General features: G+C 25.9%; 4 protein-coding genes and 1 long non-coding RNA gene across 7 annotated transcripts; 2 read left to right on the forward strand and 3 right to left on the reverse strand.

Annotated features, from left to right (window-relative positions):
* Positions 1 to 124: 124 nt before the first annotated feature.
* Positions 125 to 3,019, reverse strand: Jra (Jun-related antigen). The gene has a single exon (XM_003690182.4). It carries the CDS (start codon positions 2,288 to 2,290, stop codon positions 1,478 to 1,480), a length of 813 nt encoding a protein of 270 aa, XP_003690230.1. The 5' UTR covers positions 2,291 to 3,019; the 3' UTR covers positions 125 to 1,477.
* Positions 3,020 to 4,889: 1,870 nt separating this feature from the next.
* LOC147658802 (uncharacterized) lies at positions 4,890 to 5,508 on the forward strand. The gene is made up of 2 exons (XR_015291662.1): positions 4,890 to 5,159; positions 5,369 to 5,508. It is a non-coding gene; the product is annotated as an uncharacterized LOC147658802 (long non-coding RNA).
* LOC100872475 (uncharacterized) lies at positions 5,334 to 9,503 on the reverse strand. Of its 3 annotated transcripts, none has more exons than XM_086906405.1 (10): positions 9,323 to 9,503; positions 8,792 to 8,919; positions 8,580 to 8,722; positions 8,362 to 8,509; positions 8,047 to 8,282; positions 7,920 to 7,980; positions 7,558 to 7,820; positions 6,367 to 7,481; positions 5,834 to 5,926; positions 5,334 to 5,741 (listed from the first exon to the last, which is right to left on the reverse strand). In XM_086906405.1, the coding sequence occupies exons 2-10, from the start codon at positions 8,898 to 8,900 to the stop codon at positions 5,720 to 5,722; spliced, it is 2,190 nt and encodes a 729-aa protein (XP_086762531.1). In that variant the 5' UTR covers positions 8,901 to 8,919; positions 9,323 to 9,503; the 3' UTR covers positions 5,334 to 5,719. The 3 variants fall into 3 exon arrangements, with proteins under 3 accessions (XP_086762531.1, XP_031774396.2, XP_086762532.1); XM_031918536.2 differs by having other exon boundaries at positions 5,834 to 5,956; XM_086906406.1 differs by having other exon boundaries at positions 8,792 to 9,256; positions 9,323 to 9,463.
* Positions 9,478 to 12,527, forward strand: LOC100872590 (lymphotoxin beta receptor inhibitor). The gene is made up of 6 exons (XM_012491581.3): positions 9,478 to 10,298; positions 10,439 to 10,557; positions 10,740 to 10,790; positions 10,934 to 11,082; positions 11,155 to 11,303; positions 11,373 to 12,527. The coding sequence occupies exons 2-6, from the start codon at positions 10,450 to 10,452 to the stop codon at positions 11,549 to 11,551; spliced, it is 636 nt and encodes a 211-aa protein (XP_012347035.1). The 5' UTR covers positions 9,478 to 10,298; positions 10,439 to 10,449; the 3' UTR covers positions 11,552 to 12,527.
* Positions 12,528 to 12,758: 231 nt separating this feature from the next.
* Positions 12,759 to 15,486, reverse strand: LOC100868266 (uncharacterized). The gene is made up of 8 exons (XM_012491496.3): positions 15,066 to 15,486; positions 14,815 to 14,960; positions 14,635 to 14,747; positions 14,098 to 14,562; positions 13,978 to 14,041; positions 13,666 to 13,840; positions 13,413 to 13,584; positions 12,759 to 13,339 (listed from the first exon to the last, which is right to left on the reverse strand). Exons 1-8 carry the CDS (start codon positions 15,351 to 15,353, stop codon positions 13,080 to 13,082), a joined length of 1,683 nt encoding a protein of 560 aa, XP_012346950.3. The 5' UTR covers positions 15,354 to 15,486; the 3' UTR covers positions 12,759 to 13,079.
* Between the last annotated feature and the right edge of the window lie 2,098 nt (positions 15,487 to 17,584).

Here is a 17,584-nt window from a genome sequence, read left to right on the forward strand (position 1 = left end):
CGCGTTTATTTGAAAAAAAAAAAAGAGAAAAAAAGAAAAAAGAGAAACTCGAGAAATATTTTTACAGCACCTTCGAACGACGATATTTCGCCGATTCCTGTGAATACGCACCGTGAAACTTCGATTAACATTACTAGAAAGCACTCGTTTCTTAATTTTTTTTTGCATCTTTTGCCAAACGCATTCGACACATTCGTTTCTTATCAAAATTTTTTTACCCTATTTATTATTCTTATTTCTTTAATTCTTGTGTCGCGCTGCGCAATAACAGATTTTCTTTAATCACATCTTGTTGCGAATTCTTCGAATGAAGTTCTTTCTTTTGATTATCATTCGAGGAAAAATTAAAGAATTATTCTGCGTCGAAGGATTGATAAATAATAATTAATATTCAATTTGCGAATTTATTATTGTGAAACGATAATTTACGATTGCAAAAATTGCCACGAAATTCTTCTAGATCACGTAAAGATCTTTCTTAAATTCTTGAGATAAATCGAAAAAAAAACTTTTCAAAGATTATTTCTTCGGAAGATTTCATAAATTCTTGCTTATTATATAATAATATATACATACTTTTTACAAAATAGAAGAAAAGAATTGATAGAAATAGATAGATAAAAACCCAAATAATTGTAAAAAAAAAATCTTTCAATAGAGAGAAAACTCTAAAAAGAACAACGTTAAAAAGAACATAAAATACGATAATCAAGCATGAAAAAGCAACAAACGAGAATCCAAAGATTTTTTGATCGATTATCAATTTAATTGATTTCCTCCTCCGACGAAAATATAATACAATTAAAGAATTTCTAAAAAAAAACCAGCTGGAAGATTTGAATCTCCCGCCAGTATTCGAGGTTCTCCAAAATGGCCGCGCTGCCAAGTCCCACCCACTCTCCTTTTACTCTATCCTTTTCCTCCCCTCTTTATTCCTCACTTCACTTCTCGTAATATATACTCGACGCTATTTCTCTCTATCTCTTTTTCTTTCCCCTTCCTTTTCCACCACGGTTCCCACTTTCTCTACAGTCTTTCTATAATCGTCACGCAACGCGTTTCACGTATGCATAAAAAGCAGACACACACAAAGAGACACGCGAGTATACGGATGATTATCTTCTTGTTTTTTTTTTTAAAATAAAAAAAAAAGCGTCTCTCTCTCTATTTTACGTCATCCGGTACATCAAGGCACTCCCTTCTTCTTCTTTTTCTTCTTCTTCCTCTTCTTTTTCTTCTTCTTCTTCTTCTTTTACATCGTTAAGCACGATCATCACCGTGTCCTCTTTTCCCGAAAACAACGAAACAAACGAGAAATCGAAAACGACGTAATCCAAACGACAACGACATCGATATTCCATGGTAAAAGCTTCTCGTTTCGGTAACAGAATACAATATCGTCGCATTTGTAAAAGCGACTACAGACACCATCAGACGAAACAATATACGTCGGAGAGTCCCGCCCGATGCCGTCGGCTCAGAACTGACCCGAAACTGCCATGATCTGACAACCAGAATGCACGTGGTCCATCACCTGCTCCTTTAGCCGGCACACGTGCTCTTTCAACCTATGCACCACAGCGCTTAATTCGCTGTTCTCGCCCTTCAGCAATTTAACTTTATCTTCCAGCCTGGAAATACGTTCAAGCTTACGCCTGCGACATTTGGATGCCGCCACGCGATTCCTTTGACGTTTCCTCTCTAACTTGATCCTTTCCTGATTCTCCATGTCGATGGGAGACATCGGAGGTGAACTCGATACGCTTGGTACCGTTTGGGGTTCATCCTTGATCTGCATTACACCCTGACTCACTGACGATTCTGTACTTTGTACACTGTTCGGCGGCTCCAAAGTTGTATATGTAGCTCCATGAATACTGCCAGGTTCTTGTGAACTATCCGAATGGTGTAGCTCGTTCAAAGCGTCGACAAAACCTCGAGCGTATAACTCTTGCGCCTCGGTGACTGCTTTCGGAAACAAGATCTGCGTAGGCGTCACTAAATTCGTTACAAGACTATCTTGTTGGGCGATAATGAACTTCTCCAATTCTGGAGAACTCAGTTTCAACATGTTCAAATCTGGTGAGCTCAAAATTGGAGTAACGTTGTTTAACGCTGGTGGTATAGGTCCTAATCGCGGCTTTTTCGCTTCAGGTCCTTGTCTCTGACATTCGTTCAGATCTAGCGTAAGATTACGCTTCAATTGACCCATGTTGTTCTCGCGATTCACGGCGCCGTAGACGCTCGTGTCCTCGTAGAACGTTTGCTCCATTGTCGAACTTCGCACCATCGATGCCGCGGGACTCACTGCGTGACGATTGAAAGTTTACAGCTCTGAAAACGAGCCGTGCGCGACTGGGACACTATGTATCGCTAACTTCGTCGCTCAACACACGCGCACACACTCACCGCCACTGGAAAAGCGCGATCGGTCACGTTCGATGATCGATCGTCTCTTTACTCGTATCTGTATTCGTCTCTTGTATTCACTATACGTCCGCGTTTTTCACCCGAGCACTCTCGTGTATCTAGTTTTTCTTTTTTTTTTTCACTCTTTGTTACATAACCATGCGACGGCTGCGTTCAAGAAATTCATCGACGCTACTACAGCTTTTTTTTTATCGCACTCGCTACACGGTCGGTCGTCACCAAATATTGTTCGATCCGCACTCTGGATACGATTCATAAACTAGCTACTACGTTTTTAGTATTCGCCACATGTATTTTATCGACGTAAGTCGAAGTTGAGATGCAAAAGATGTGTATTTCGTTCACTGACTATGCGGTTCGCAAACGCGTCGCGCATAGATGCAAGTCGTGTCTGTCCGTTTTGATTTCAGAGGCCGACGGCGACACGAGGACCGATCTGGATCAACTGTCAACACAACAATGACTCACGACACGCAATCCGATGAACGTGATGTTCTGCGCGTGTGCACCTCTAGAACAGACTGCAATGTACACCGAATGCGGATGTCACTCGGCTGCACAGCACGATGTCTCGACAACTTGTGAACACCCAACTAAACGTACAGCCTTATATCCCGTGACTCATGTCCACTAAAAATAGCTCAGTCGTCACTGAAACGAATGATGATTGGCTGTAGCTAACGTCATCTGTCGTTTACTATTGGCCAGACAATCGGCGCTACTAGGAAATGGCCAACGCATGCGCAAATCCACCTTGTTATTCTCGAGGAGGGAGAGTTTGAACGCCGGTACGCGCGTCAAAGACACAACTTTTACTCGCTAAAAATTTGCTTTATTTTCGAGACTCGATAATACTATGCACCCTACGATGCATAAACAATGTGAGATGTTATTGAACAAGAAAAATATTGCAGTTATAATTCCACGAGAGAAAATTCAATATGCATTTTAAATCTTTCAATGTTATGCTCGTCTATATATATTTTTTTTTAAGTTTCCTAACACTTCCACTCCTACGCGAGTGGGTGTTTTTCACGTTCTGTAGTGTAGTGCACGTTACGAGATCTGCTTGTTTTATGTTTCGCCTTTGAAAATGTCCAATCGCTATTTACAAATTTAATGCCTCCTTATTTTTTAAATAATAAATATTTATATATATAAAACGAAAACAAAAAGATTATAAAAAAATTAGTAACCTTGCTGTTTTGTATTTTGATATAGTAACTGTACGTACGTAATTATATTTGCATGGATGAACGCTTTAATGCTAACTATCCATTGCATAAACTTATATCAAGCGAACTACAAGTCAATACACTAATTATGATTGTTTCACGCTATCTCGCATTTACCACATAATGCTTATAATTGAGCGAAATGTTCTGCAATCTTAATTAATAATAATTCATTGGAATACTACAATTCAAGATCAATGTTTTCTTAAGTATTCAACTATCGAATTTATTTTTTCAAAGAGAATCACAAATTAGATGATTGTATAATATATGTTATATTGGATATATTTTATTCAATCTGAATAATTTATTCAAAAAATATTATTTTAACCTATTGGTTTTTTTTTAATTATTTTAAATTTTTCCTGATCACTTGTTTATGAAAATATACGAGAAAATTGTCTGAATGAATTCTTGAATGAAAAATTAAAAATTAACTAAAACGCAAAAAATATTAATAATTAATGGATTTATATATCTATTGTTTTTTTATATTTTATTTTGAGGAAAAAATTAAAATAACGTTATATTTAATATATAAAACAATGTTACATTTAAGATTTATCGTATGAAAATTTTAAGATAATTATTTTTTTTGTTTTTTTCTTAGCATTTTACACAAACATATTACAAACATGTGAATATGAAAATAGCTTTATAACAAATTATTACATAAGCTATGCAAATTAAACGTCGAGTTTAGATTTTAAGTAACACAAAAAGTTCCGCGTGCGTACACCCACGCCTTACGATTGCTACCAGGTAGCGGTTCAATTAAGTTTGTGGCAATTACGTCACGGTGAATTGTTGTAGCTCTTGATGTGGTAGAATTTTATTTATAACTATCACATATCAACTATTAGACCAGATTTTAGAACTGGTCAAAATAATAATATAAAATTTTAAGAAGGAATATATTTTGAAAGAACAAAATTAAAAGATATTATATAAAGACATAAACAAAGTAGAAAGAAAGGAATAATAATAAGTTAAAATTACTTTATAAAGATATCATTAAATCTGGTATGTAAAATCACAAATCGGATCGAAATAATAAAGTTCTTTTATCTTGAAATTAAACAAGCATAATTAATTTCCACCTCTATACCAGATTTTCTATAACTATGTAGGCTAGGAAAAGTTAAATTCATTATATACGTAGCATTTCTTGCTCCATATTTGTTCTAGCTTTTTTATTTATCCATCCATGTGACCTTTCTGAACATTGTCAATAAATCGATTGTTTTTAAATTGTGTTAAAATTTAGATTGAAGAATTCCTCGATAACCTTAAAATTTGTAGTTTCAATTTCAGTTGTAATACTCATTATTTTAATCATTGATCCTTGACAATTATGCGTTTATAAAGATACATATATCATATAATGTTGCCATGTAATATATTTAACATATCACATTTTATATTTATGTATTTATTATATATTTTTCAAGAATAAAATTTACAAAATGTCATATAATTTAAATCTTTATTCTAGTAAGTAAATATTACTTAAAATTAAAAATGGTGTCATGTTACGATTTTTGTGCAAAAAATTAACAAAATTTTGATTTTACAATAATCATTATTTCACGATCGAACATTAAGAATAAAACAATATTTTCGTTGTTTGTTTTCGAATGTAAATTAATGGAATAAATAAGAAGTTCATATTTTTAAATATTTATTTACTCATTAAAACATAGTTAAGTATACAAAAAGTACAATATACGAACAATACTACAAGAGGAAGTCAAAATCATCGAGGCTATGACTACGTCAAAGCAAGCCGATTTTATGTGAATAATTAACAATAGCTGTGTACAACAAAACTGTGCGCAACAATGGAAGCAAAATGGTTCTAAGTATTAATTTGTTTTACACTTATAAATATTTAGTAAAATCAATTTCTCTATTTTTTGGAAATTTTTGTTTAATAATATTTATTATATGCACCAATAACTTATTTACATGAAAGGGAACGTCGATGTACTTTAAAAACACATTATTGTGTTTTATCAATCATTCCTCGAGTATGGAAAAATATCATAGTATAATTATTGATTCCTTCGTAATTTTCTGAAATAAAAAGTAATTATTTAAAATAATGTAATAAAATGTACAAAATTCTTCATGTTCAATCTCCAGTGAAGATAAAATATATTACTCACTTTTTCAAACTAGGTTCATGAAAATTGATTGGAACACGTTTTCTCCTAGGACGACTATAAGAGCTACTGACACTCAAATTACTTTCCGAGTCACTTGAATTAGAGCGAGAAGGTACAGAATTTCTGCACATATAAGTATTTAAATTGTACATAAATATATACAAAATATCCGAATTTAATATTATTGCAAATAATTCGTAAAATATTTATTATATAAAAAAATAGTTAAAAAGATGCAACTTTTGTTCATTCCGTGTATTTTATTATACGTCAAGTTCTATATAATTAAAATTTTTTTTAAAAGGAATATTGAATTATATTAATTGATTGCATAAAAAATTTGATTGTATTTAAGAAAATAAATATAACTTGTATATATTTATACATTTAGTTATAAAAAAAAAATAATTCTGTCAGATTATTATATATCAAAATTATTATATATATAAAATTTTTTCGTATCGTTTTTTTTTTACAATAATATGTTTCGGATATCGTGTACATATTCATACTGATTTTAACATAATACTTACAAAGATTGATTGGAATTGAGAGACAATATTTCATTTGATTTAACATCGAATTCATCCAACTTTTGCAATACTACTTTAACAGCACTTGGATCTTTCACAAATTTATCTTTCTTTTTCTTCTGACAATTATTTTTATTTAATAATGGTGTCTCAACAAAATCATTACATTGTGTCTGAATTATTTTCACTTTTTTTTGTCTTGAAGATCTGGATTTTTTTTTTAATATAGTCATCTCTTTATTATCATAATCATTCACAAGTAATGGCAGTTTTACGGTAGACTCGTTAAACTCAGATTCATCTAAAGTATTGTGCGAAACAGATGGAATTGGATAAATCTGGGATATTTTTCGAAGAGTGGTTGTTATTTCTGGTTCTGGTTCAACTGTGATATTTGGTTTTAAAGTAGACTGTTCCAAAACTGGTAATTTTAAATCATTTATGTCGAAATTCATATTACATGGACGTTGCGTGTAAATCAAGGTAAAATCATCTTCGTCTTCACTTTCAAAATAGCCTCTTCTTTGTGTCACAAAATTTTGTAAATTCATTGTAGATGCATTTTGAGATTTATATTCATCTTCATTTGCACCTGTCAGTAGCGATACATTACGAAAAGTATTATTTTTATTCTGTTGAGACATGTCAAATTCATTTTCATCATTTATTTCTTTACTGTCGTTAGAGTTATACAACTGACTTGAATGTGTAATCGACATAGACATAGTTTTTTCTTCATCGAATATATCGCTCGATTCTGTTAAACTCATAATATCTTCATTAGAAATATTTATATTATCAGTCTTATTATTTTTATTAGTCACAGAAGGCACGACTTGAGAATTGTTAAATAACCAACTTGGTCCTTCAAGAGGATCTTCCCAATTTGATGTACAGTTTTTTGTTTCATTAATTTTTTTTTTCTCCTTTCGATCTGTAGTATCCAACTCATTATTGCTCTGTTCATCTTTGCTCTCAATCTTTTCATCATTATTTTGTTCGGATTCATTAGAAGAAGACATTTCTTGTATAATTTGTGTTTGAGAATCTTCAAGATTCATATCACAAATATGTTTTGATGTATTAATTTCTTGATTATTTTGATTCTCTGTTAACTATATATATAACAATTAAAATATAAATTAATATGAAAGTTTTAATAAAAAAAATAAATTTATTAATGACACAAACCATACGAATATTAATAGTATGAGAATTTTGCAATAATTTCGATACATCATTAAGTTTTACTCTAGGACTTCCTATATGCTCAAAATTTTCAATACTATATCGAGAATTGCTATTTCTCGAACTGTTATTCCTCGAATTACTATTTCTCGAACTGCTGTTTCTTGAGCTGCTATTCCTTGACAATCTTGATTTTGATTTTGAGAGCTTTCCTGAAATTCTTCCAGAATGTCTATTACTTCTTTCGCTTAATCTTCCATTTTCATCTAAAAATAAATAAAGCGTTTGTTTTAATCTTAAAATCAATTTTTCTACATACTAATAAAAATCCATATCTTAATGTCAATTATATTAAAAAAGTATACCATTATCTTCTGGTGAAGTAACAGTTAATCTTTCAGGCATTCTGTATGTGCGACCATTTTTCTATAATATATAATTCTTTTAAATAATTGTTTTTTTAAATTTTATTAAATTTTACAAAATACTTACACAATTACGTCTTTCAGAAACTCCATTAGGAGGAGACCTTAAACTGCTTCCTTCCTGATTTCTGGGTGGTGTTGTTACCTCTGGTATTATACTTAAGTTTGATGAATTATTAATATATTGCATATTTAGTCTACTTAAATTAATGGTAGGTTTTGTAATGGTGTAACCGCTCACCATAGGTTTCACCACTCCTCTAGTTGGAGATTTTGTTGACAGTCTTTTTATTGAATCTCTTTCTACAATATACACAATTTTTTTTACTTATTTTCTTCTAAATCTTCTAAATATAATATAAGACATAATATATGATCTTACTTCCAGGAGAATTAAAAGACATTCTCACATTGGCAACAGAATCTGTAAATTCTTGACAAGATGAAATTGTGTTTGTTAAATAGCTAGTCATTGTTACTAGCATTTTAAGCATTTCTTTAGCATTTTTTAGAACATTTGATATAATAGCCTGAAAAATATATTTTTATAAATTTAATTTTAACATATTCATAAAAATAAATATTTTATACTTTACTTACATCACGTTTAGTACAAGCTGAACCTAAATTTTGCACTTCAGCAATTAAAGCAACATTTTGAGAAAATAATAATTGACATTCATGCTTTTCTCTAGATAATGCTTTTGCTAATGAATTATTGTTCATTTTTAATTGTTTACATACTGTAACAATTAAATTTTGTTATATATCAAAGATATCATGTAATCTATAAAGAATTTTTCAAAACTTACATGGTTTGTAAGATCTAGTTTCATGATAATTAGTTAAAAAATGCCTTCTTTTACTTAATACTCTCTTCTGTGGTTTTTTAACTTTCCGATGTTTTAATATTTGAGGCATTTTCCATTTATTTGGTCTTCTAAAATATGAAAGAAATACCAAAAAAATACTCTTAAAAAAGTAATAAATGAAATTTCACATTATCTTACATATTTTTGACCATTTGTTATAATCAGACATATAATATCATTTCTTTTTTTAAGTAAAGTAATGAAAAGAAAAAATTATATATTTTCTAATTATTTTAAATTAAATAAAACATTTAAGAAATAAGAATTTAAAATCGAAGATATTAAATTATATCTCAAATTATGGGTTATTAAACACACACAATATTTTATGCACTAATTTATTTATTCCAATACAAGTAATAATATGAGACAAATTAAAAGGTACGGGCAATAAATTTCTGAATTCTGAAATTGTACAAAACACAAAAGTTAGTGCTAAAATTAACGAAACCGCGTAATTTTGATACATACCTGTTTAAACAACAAAAGTTTTCTATTTATAAACACTTTATTAATAATATTATTTCTTTTTACGACTTTACTATAGCCATAAATTATTTAACAATTTTTTAAAATAATATAATCACATCACAAATTTGATATCGAGAAAAGCAATACATTTCCGCCATTGTGAAAGTACGAATCTCACAACGGCGGGATTAACTCATTGATTAGAAATAAAATATTATTTATTTATTTTTAAATTCTCTATAAAAATAAAATATGTATTATTATAAGAATTTATTTGAATTTTTTTTACATTTTTTTAACTAATTAATATTTAAATTTAATTCAATATAAAATAAATATAAATAAGAAGCACTTTTACAGCCATTTATAGAAATTCAACGACTTGTAAACATATTTTTTATTAAACATTGTTTTTTTAAAATAATATATGTAATAGAATGGATTTTAATATATAAATGCATGAACTTTCATCATGAAAAAATTGATTGATAGATTTCGAAGTTTGAAAATAATTTTGTTAATTAACAAACAACAATTTCTAATAATATTATAATTAATTGATCAATTTCTGCTAATTGAAGTTAAATATTATATTCTTCATAAAATTTTTAACTACAAAATTTTATCTACTAAATAGTATCTTAAATTGTTAAATAGAATTTCATCCATCGATTCTATTTTAATCCATAAAAAAATTATCAATTTAATATTAAAAACACATGATCTCTTTTTAATTTGTAATAATTTTAATTTCAAATGGTGTAAACTATAATTAATGACAATTTATTATTCATATCTTTTATTATATTTTAAATGTATCGAATGAACTATAGCGGAAAGTAATACTGGTATCTGTCCACGTCAGTATAAAACTTTTGTAACATAACCTTAAAATTTATAATCCGGTATTTGGTCTTGCCAATGAGCAAGATATTTGCGTACATGTCAATTTTATACATTGTATAACATAAACAAGGTATTTTTAATAATCTTTAAAATTTATTATCATTTTTGTGATTTATAATACAATACAGTATAATCAAATATAATATATATATATTATTTTTCTTATATATTTTAAATATATAATTACATATGTGTATATTTGTGTTGTAGAATATTGCAATATGAATTGGACATTGTGCCTTTTTATAATCGGATGTTTTTGTTGTAAATATTTATATGCTCAGCAACAAAGAATTCCACCAGGTGTATCACCCCAACATTATCAACAAGTAAGTTTTTCTCTTCAAATAGTCAAACATATGGTTACTATTATGTTGAAGCTTAATTCAAAGTTTCTAATTCAAGTTTCAAATATTCATTTAATGTTCATAAATATAATGTTTTTAAATTGCATGAAAATACTTTTTTTAAATTATTATTTCATTTATTAAATCAATTTAATTTATTTTAGCCTCAATTTCAACAAGTACATCAGGTACCACAACAAATTCCTCAACAACAGGTACATTCATATAATAGTAAAAAAAAATTTAATAATTTTTATTTTCTTTTAATTTTTTAAATATTAATTATTAATAAATATAATACATAATATTAAAAGTGATATATTTTTGTATCAATTTATATACTATTAAATTTATAAAGTTCCAGCAAATGCCAGGACAGGTACCTATGCAACAAGTTCCTGTTCAACAAGTACCTGTACAACAACATATTCCAACCCATCAGGTACCAATTCAACAAGAACATGGACAAGCAATACTCAATGCTGCTAACATAGTTCATGAAAAAGCGTATGTTACATATGTATTTAAAATCATTATTATTAATCATTTAAATTTTAGTAATTATTAAAAATTTTGCAGTCATATTGCAGAACACATGGAAGTTCCAATAGATACTAGTAAAATGACAGAACAAGAACTACAGTTTCATTATTTTAAAATGCATGATGCAGACAATAATAATAAGTTAGATGGTTGTGAACTTATAAAATCTTTAATCCATTGGCATGGTATGTATTAATCAATTAATTATTAAATTACTAATTTTATAGAGAATATAATAAATACTTTATATGTAGAACAAGAGAAGAAAGAAGTAGGTGGAGTCAATACTGGACCAAAATTATTTAAGGATGAGGAATTGGTTACTTTAATAGATCCAATATTGTCTTTGGATGATACAAATAATGATGGTTATATTGATTATCCCGAATTTATACAAGCACAGAAAAATGCAGGAGCTACTGGTCGACAGTAATTGCATTCAATAATACAATGTTCAATATTATTAAACAATATTTTTATTTCATTTTAAACAAACATACAGTCCCACTTATAAACATCATCATAATTTTCACTTGTTGTCATTGCAGTATCAATAATGATACAAACTTCTATTTTTTTATATTATAATTGAAATTATTTCTATTCTGTTAATATTTTTTCAATTGTACAATATTCATATCTAAGTAAATATTATTTTTTTTATATACAAATTGAAGTATTAATTAAAATTATTATTCAGATACACCTGAATATAATAAATAAAAATAAGTTATAATTAAAAATTATAGATTAAAAATAATTGATTTTTTAATAAAACAAGACTGTTTTTTTTACTGAAAAATTATTATTTTGTTTGATAAAAATTATATATTTTGAAAAGTTAATTATTAATTTTAAAATTATAACTTAAATTCTTAAAAGAATTTTAAGAATTATTTTTTTTAAGATGTAATAATAAAGATGCAAATTTTTTCAATCTACTAGCTAGCTGATTATTTTAATATCATTGAAAATAGTTATAATATAATAAGAAAAAATATTAGTAATTTAAATTCTTCCATTTTTTTTAAATATTTTATACACATTGAATTTAGTTAAGGCAAATAATATTTTAATATTTAAAAATATTTGAAAATTTTAGACGCGCATATAATAAAATTATAATAATATAATAATTTTTATATTTGCATTATATCTAATAATATAGATTAATCGAATTTATGTGTATATATATACATGTCTTCTTTTTTTAGAAATACAAGAAAATTCAAATGAGAACATTTTTGGATATAAACAATTAAATTAAAATATAAAAAATAAAATAACAATCATTTTAGAATAGATAGTTATTATAATTTTGAAAACATTGATTTTATTATTGAGAATAATTATGTACCTTATGTATTATATGGCTGTAAAAGTTATGTATAAATATAATTTTGTTACAAGTTGGTAGTTCTGTTTTTTCAAATATATTGTCTTAAATTTCCATAGACAAAATTTCATTATTAAATTTTCATTATTAAACTTTTTCATATTATGAAAATATTAAAAATATTTTATATCAGAAATTATTATATTTGATAATTTTTAATTTCTTCTTGTATTGTCAATATTTTCAAAAATCAAAACTTATTATATAATCAATACTAAATTAGAGTAAAAAACTTTGATAAATATAAGTTATTTGATTAAAAATTTATTATTTCATGAAATATTTTAATATATTTCTTGTAAATATAATATAAATTTAACAAAATATATAGAAATTTTACAGCATATTAATAAATTTAATACAATTATTTTTACAAAATATATTGCACATCAAAAAAAGCAAAAAAGATTTCATAAGTATAAAGTATAAACAAAAATATTTTCAATTTTAAAAATCAAATTTTTAAAATCAAAGTGTTAAAATAAAACCTATTTTATTATATAATTATTTAAAACAATATAAAAATATCACTAAATTCCTTCGTCCAAAAAAAATTCATACTCACTTAAAGATACATTCCATTTACTAAATAATCTGCATCATAGGCATATGGTCCATGTCGTCTTCCACGTCTTCGAACGACTCGCAATCGACAAGCAATTAATGTAGCTGTAATAGCTATTATTGTAAGTCCTAAAGCCAAAGATATAACTGCCCCCCTAGGTTTTAGAACTTCATTTTCATTTGCTTTTAAATATTCTGCTATTAAAATATTTTTCCCATGTTCTTTACTATGATCTTTTATAACCATTATACTTTTATGTTCTAAAATATATATATGTAAATCAATTATTTATAATAAAATTTTGAAGTACAAATAATTAATTAAAAAATTTACCTTTTGGCTCTTTCGTTTGAATATGATTAAATTTTGGCATTTCATCTTTTAACGCATTTTGTTTATTATTTTGATTAATTTCTTTTTCATGTAGTACATGTTTATCTTCTTGTTGATAGATTTTGTTAATATCTTTATTTTTTGACGAAACATCTTTTTGTTCATGTGATGTCTGAGATCATAATATTTTATGCATTATATTATTATATATGATTCTATTATGACAAATTTTAAAATCATAAAATATACCTACATCACAAGGAGGTGTTGTTGTAATAATAACACTTTTTTCTATTTCAAATATTTGCTTCTGTTGCACATTTGATATTGAAGATGGAGATGGATAAACTTGATTGTTTTGCCATCTGCCTCTATTCGAGGATGGAAAATGTGATATATATGGATGTTTTATATCTGAATAGATGCCACTAAATAATTTAAAATAATTAAAAATTAAATATAAATACACTTAATATTTTTATAATTTCTTAATATCTTTTAAAAATTACTAAAAGTTTTAATTAGATATATTACTATTTATTTAGATATATATTAGATATATTACCTGTCCATCTCTTTTTCTCCTATTATACCCGATCCTTTATGATTAAAAATATGCGATTGATCTTCTGCAAATAAAATACTTTAATAATTCCATTTTATTCATAAAATAATCATTACTTACGTTCATAAGGATTTGAATTTCCTTGTTCACGAAATGAATTATAAATGTCTTTGTTTTGATCATACATAGATTGATAATCCCATGCATATCCTGGTGCAGCAAAACCTTTATGTATTTGAGGTACTTCCATTCGTTGAACTGAATATAAAAGGGGCTGTTGTGGAATCATTCTGTGAGATAAATTAGGCAATTTCCAATTAACTTCTGGAATGCGAGCATACATAGGAGGAAGAGATTTATGTTGATCAATCATTTGTTGATATTTTATTATATCAACAGGTAATAATGGTGAAGGTGATTGAGGTCCTTGAATTATAGAAGGCAAAATTGTTGGCTTTTCTGTGGGACATACTAGATCTGCTGCTTCATCAGACCCATCTGCACATTGTGGTATACCATCACATACATTATATATTGCTATACAATCTCCAGATGAACGACATTCATATTGATTTCTACTACAAACTAAAAAATATAATATTTATTTTTTTTATATATCTTATTATATATAAATATAAAATTTTGATTTCTATGTACCTTGCTTAATAGGTAAAGATGTTGTCAATGATGACTTTGGTGTTAAAGTTGCAATTAATTTTATGGATGATTCTGTGAAGAAATATTCTAGTGGTGCTGGATCTGATAATTTTCTATATATAAAGAATATTATTATTCTATTATTAAAATATTATAAATAATAAAATAATTATTGCCTACCTAAGAGATTGTAATTCATGTTCTTGTTCCTTTTCCAATTGTGAATTATAGTTGCGTACTGCACTACTATAATTAGCATGATTGGTAAATTTACATTTAAAATCATGTAATGGACCACATTGAAAAAGATAACAACTTCCAGATTTCTGTATAATATACATTTTAATTTATTAGTAGTAAAATATAAATAATTTAAATATTAAAACAAAAGAATTTTTATTATTTTTTCACTATAAAACTATTTCTTATACCTTTTCTTCAAAAATAAATACATCACAACTTTCAGTATCACAGCAAAACTTTAAACAGTCTTCTCTAGAATCAACATCGTATTCTTTTAAAAATTTAGCACCCATATCTCGGGATTCCTGTGTTCGAATAATTTTATCTTCGTGAATTTTAAAACTGTCGAGGCACATTTGATAATTGTTTCTGAAATTAGTGCGTTTTTCATTTTTTTTTACTAACGTTTCACCAGATACACATAATAAAATTGTAAAAAAATGGAAAAACACTTGCAAAGCTTTGTAAAACATCATCTTCTTGTCATTTATAAGTAAGAAAAAACGCGCATGCTTTTTGACTTTCCGTTTTGATCAATAACTTTATGTATCATCTGATTAAACTAGTCAAGAATCTATATACGCGATATATTAAAATTTCAATAAAACATATAATAAATTATTTAAAAATATCTAAAAAAATATCAAATATACGATATATTTTAAATTATATTAATAAAATTATATTTTTATGTTATATTATATATTTTTATGAATCATTTGAAACCGCATATTGCTAATTATTAAATAGTAAATTTAATCATTATTTAAATTATTAATAAAAAAATAATATGTAGAAAAAAATATGTAAATAAAATCGATCAAGTACACATTATGTGATATCTTATGTTATATTTTAGAATAATGTATGTTCGTATTATGTATATAAATATATTGATTCAATGCAATTTTGAATTTGTTATATATAAATATAATTGCCCATGAAAAATAGAAATGTAATTTTTATTGTAATAGCAATGTAATTTTTAAAAATAAAGAAATGTCATAATTGTATAATTTTATTATATAAATAAAAAGAGATAAAAAAATAACGATTAAAAAGGATATTAAAGGATTAGAAAAAGACATATAATTTTTTTTTATTTATTATTTCTTTAATATATCAACTAAAATTTTGCAATTGCATACACTTCTGTAGCCTAAGTACAATAACAGAAAATAATCTATTGATTCATACAATTTATTTTTATTAATTAAACTTCTTATTCTAATTATGGAATGGTTCTAGTTTTAGATATGTAACATTTTTCTTTCTTCTATTTTTTAAAATATCTATTAATCTATTTTTTATAATTTTTTATAATTTTCATAATTTTTTATAAATTAAAAAATTTTTTTATTAATTTCTTTTTATAATATTTATATATATATATTATATATTTTTTTTATATATTTTATATATATATATATATATAATAATATTATATATATATATATTATATAAAATGCTTTTAAAATTTTTGCATATATTGAATATAATGAAATTTAAAAAAATGCTACAAATCTAAAACATATTTATAGCTTATTTATAATGTATATCATACAATTATTTTATTATGTTAATCACACATTGTGTATAAAACTATAGCAGAACTGTATAAATAATTTATTTGATTTAGAATTGCACAGCTAATGACCATTTTAAAAATTAGTATTTTCTGATAGAATAATTAATTGTAAACTTTGTAAAAATATACAATTGCACTTATTTTTCTATACAGATCTGCCCTATCTAAGTAGTGCCATTATAGGTGATAATTTAAATGTTAAAAAATATAAAAAGATTATAAATCAAAAATAGATGGATGTATATATAATATTGACTTATGAAAAATTTTTTCATTGATTCACAAATTGCATAAATCCACCTCTATAATTAATTTGATTTACAAATTGATAACTTGCACATAAAAATTTTAAATCTTTAAACTAAATAATAATATTGCTATCAATGATAAAAGAACTTTTTTTCTTTTCACTTTTTCTTTTTTCTTTTTTTTTTTTTTTTAAATATAAATTATTTTAACTGATTATATTTGAATCAGTGCAATCTTATAATAATTTACATTAATGGAAGTCAGCAATTTAATTTTTTTAAAAAACCAATGTTCAACTAAATAAAGCATATGTTTTAAATGTAATCATATTTAAAAATATCCTGGTTCTTTAATAGATATAACATTACTAAATTATTTGAATTTAGATGAAGAATCTGTAATATTTAAATGTCTAATGAAATTTAATATCATTTGATAAATTGCTACATTTATGATTTTGATATATTTTAAATTTGTATAGATTGTATAGATTCCACAACTAAACATTCAAAATATTTAATGTTAATAAAGTTTTTTTTGTGAAACATGGCATAAAAATTAAACTGATATATTTTTTTATCACATAATAATTTATACTTATAAAAATTTTTTAGACTTTGTTTTTCTTCATACAATATACAAGTGATGCATGTTCATATTATGTTGAATATATGTATATAAGTAATATTATGCATATTTGAACTTCTGATGCATACAAATTTCTTAAAATTTAGGCACATAGAACACACAATGATATCATCAAAATATCTGCATAACAAAGCTTCAATCAAGAGAACATTTTTCTTAGTTTATATTATTATATAGAGCTTATTTTAAATATATATAAATGATTTTAAAAGACACACTTAT

This window comes from Apis florea, unplaced genomic scaffold (assembly GCF_048593485.1).
Source record: "Apis florea isolate Af1SG1 unplaced genomic scaffold, ASM4859348v1 contig_1615_pilon, whole genome shotgun sequence".
Lineage (NCBI taxonomy): Eukaryota > Metazoa > Arthropoda > Insecta > Hymenoptera > Apidae > Apis > Apis florea.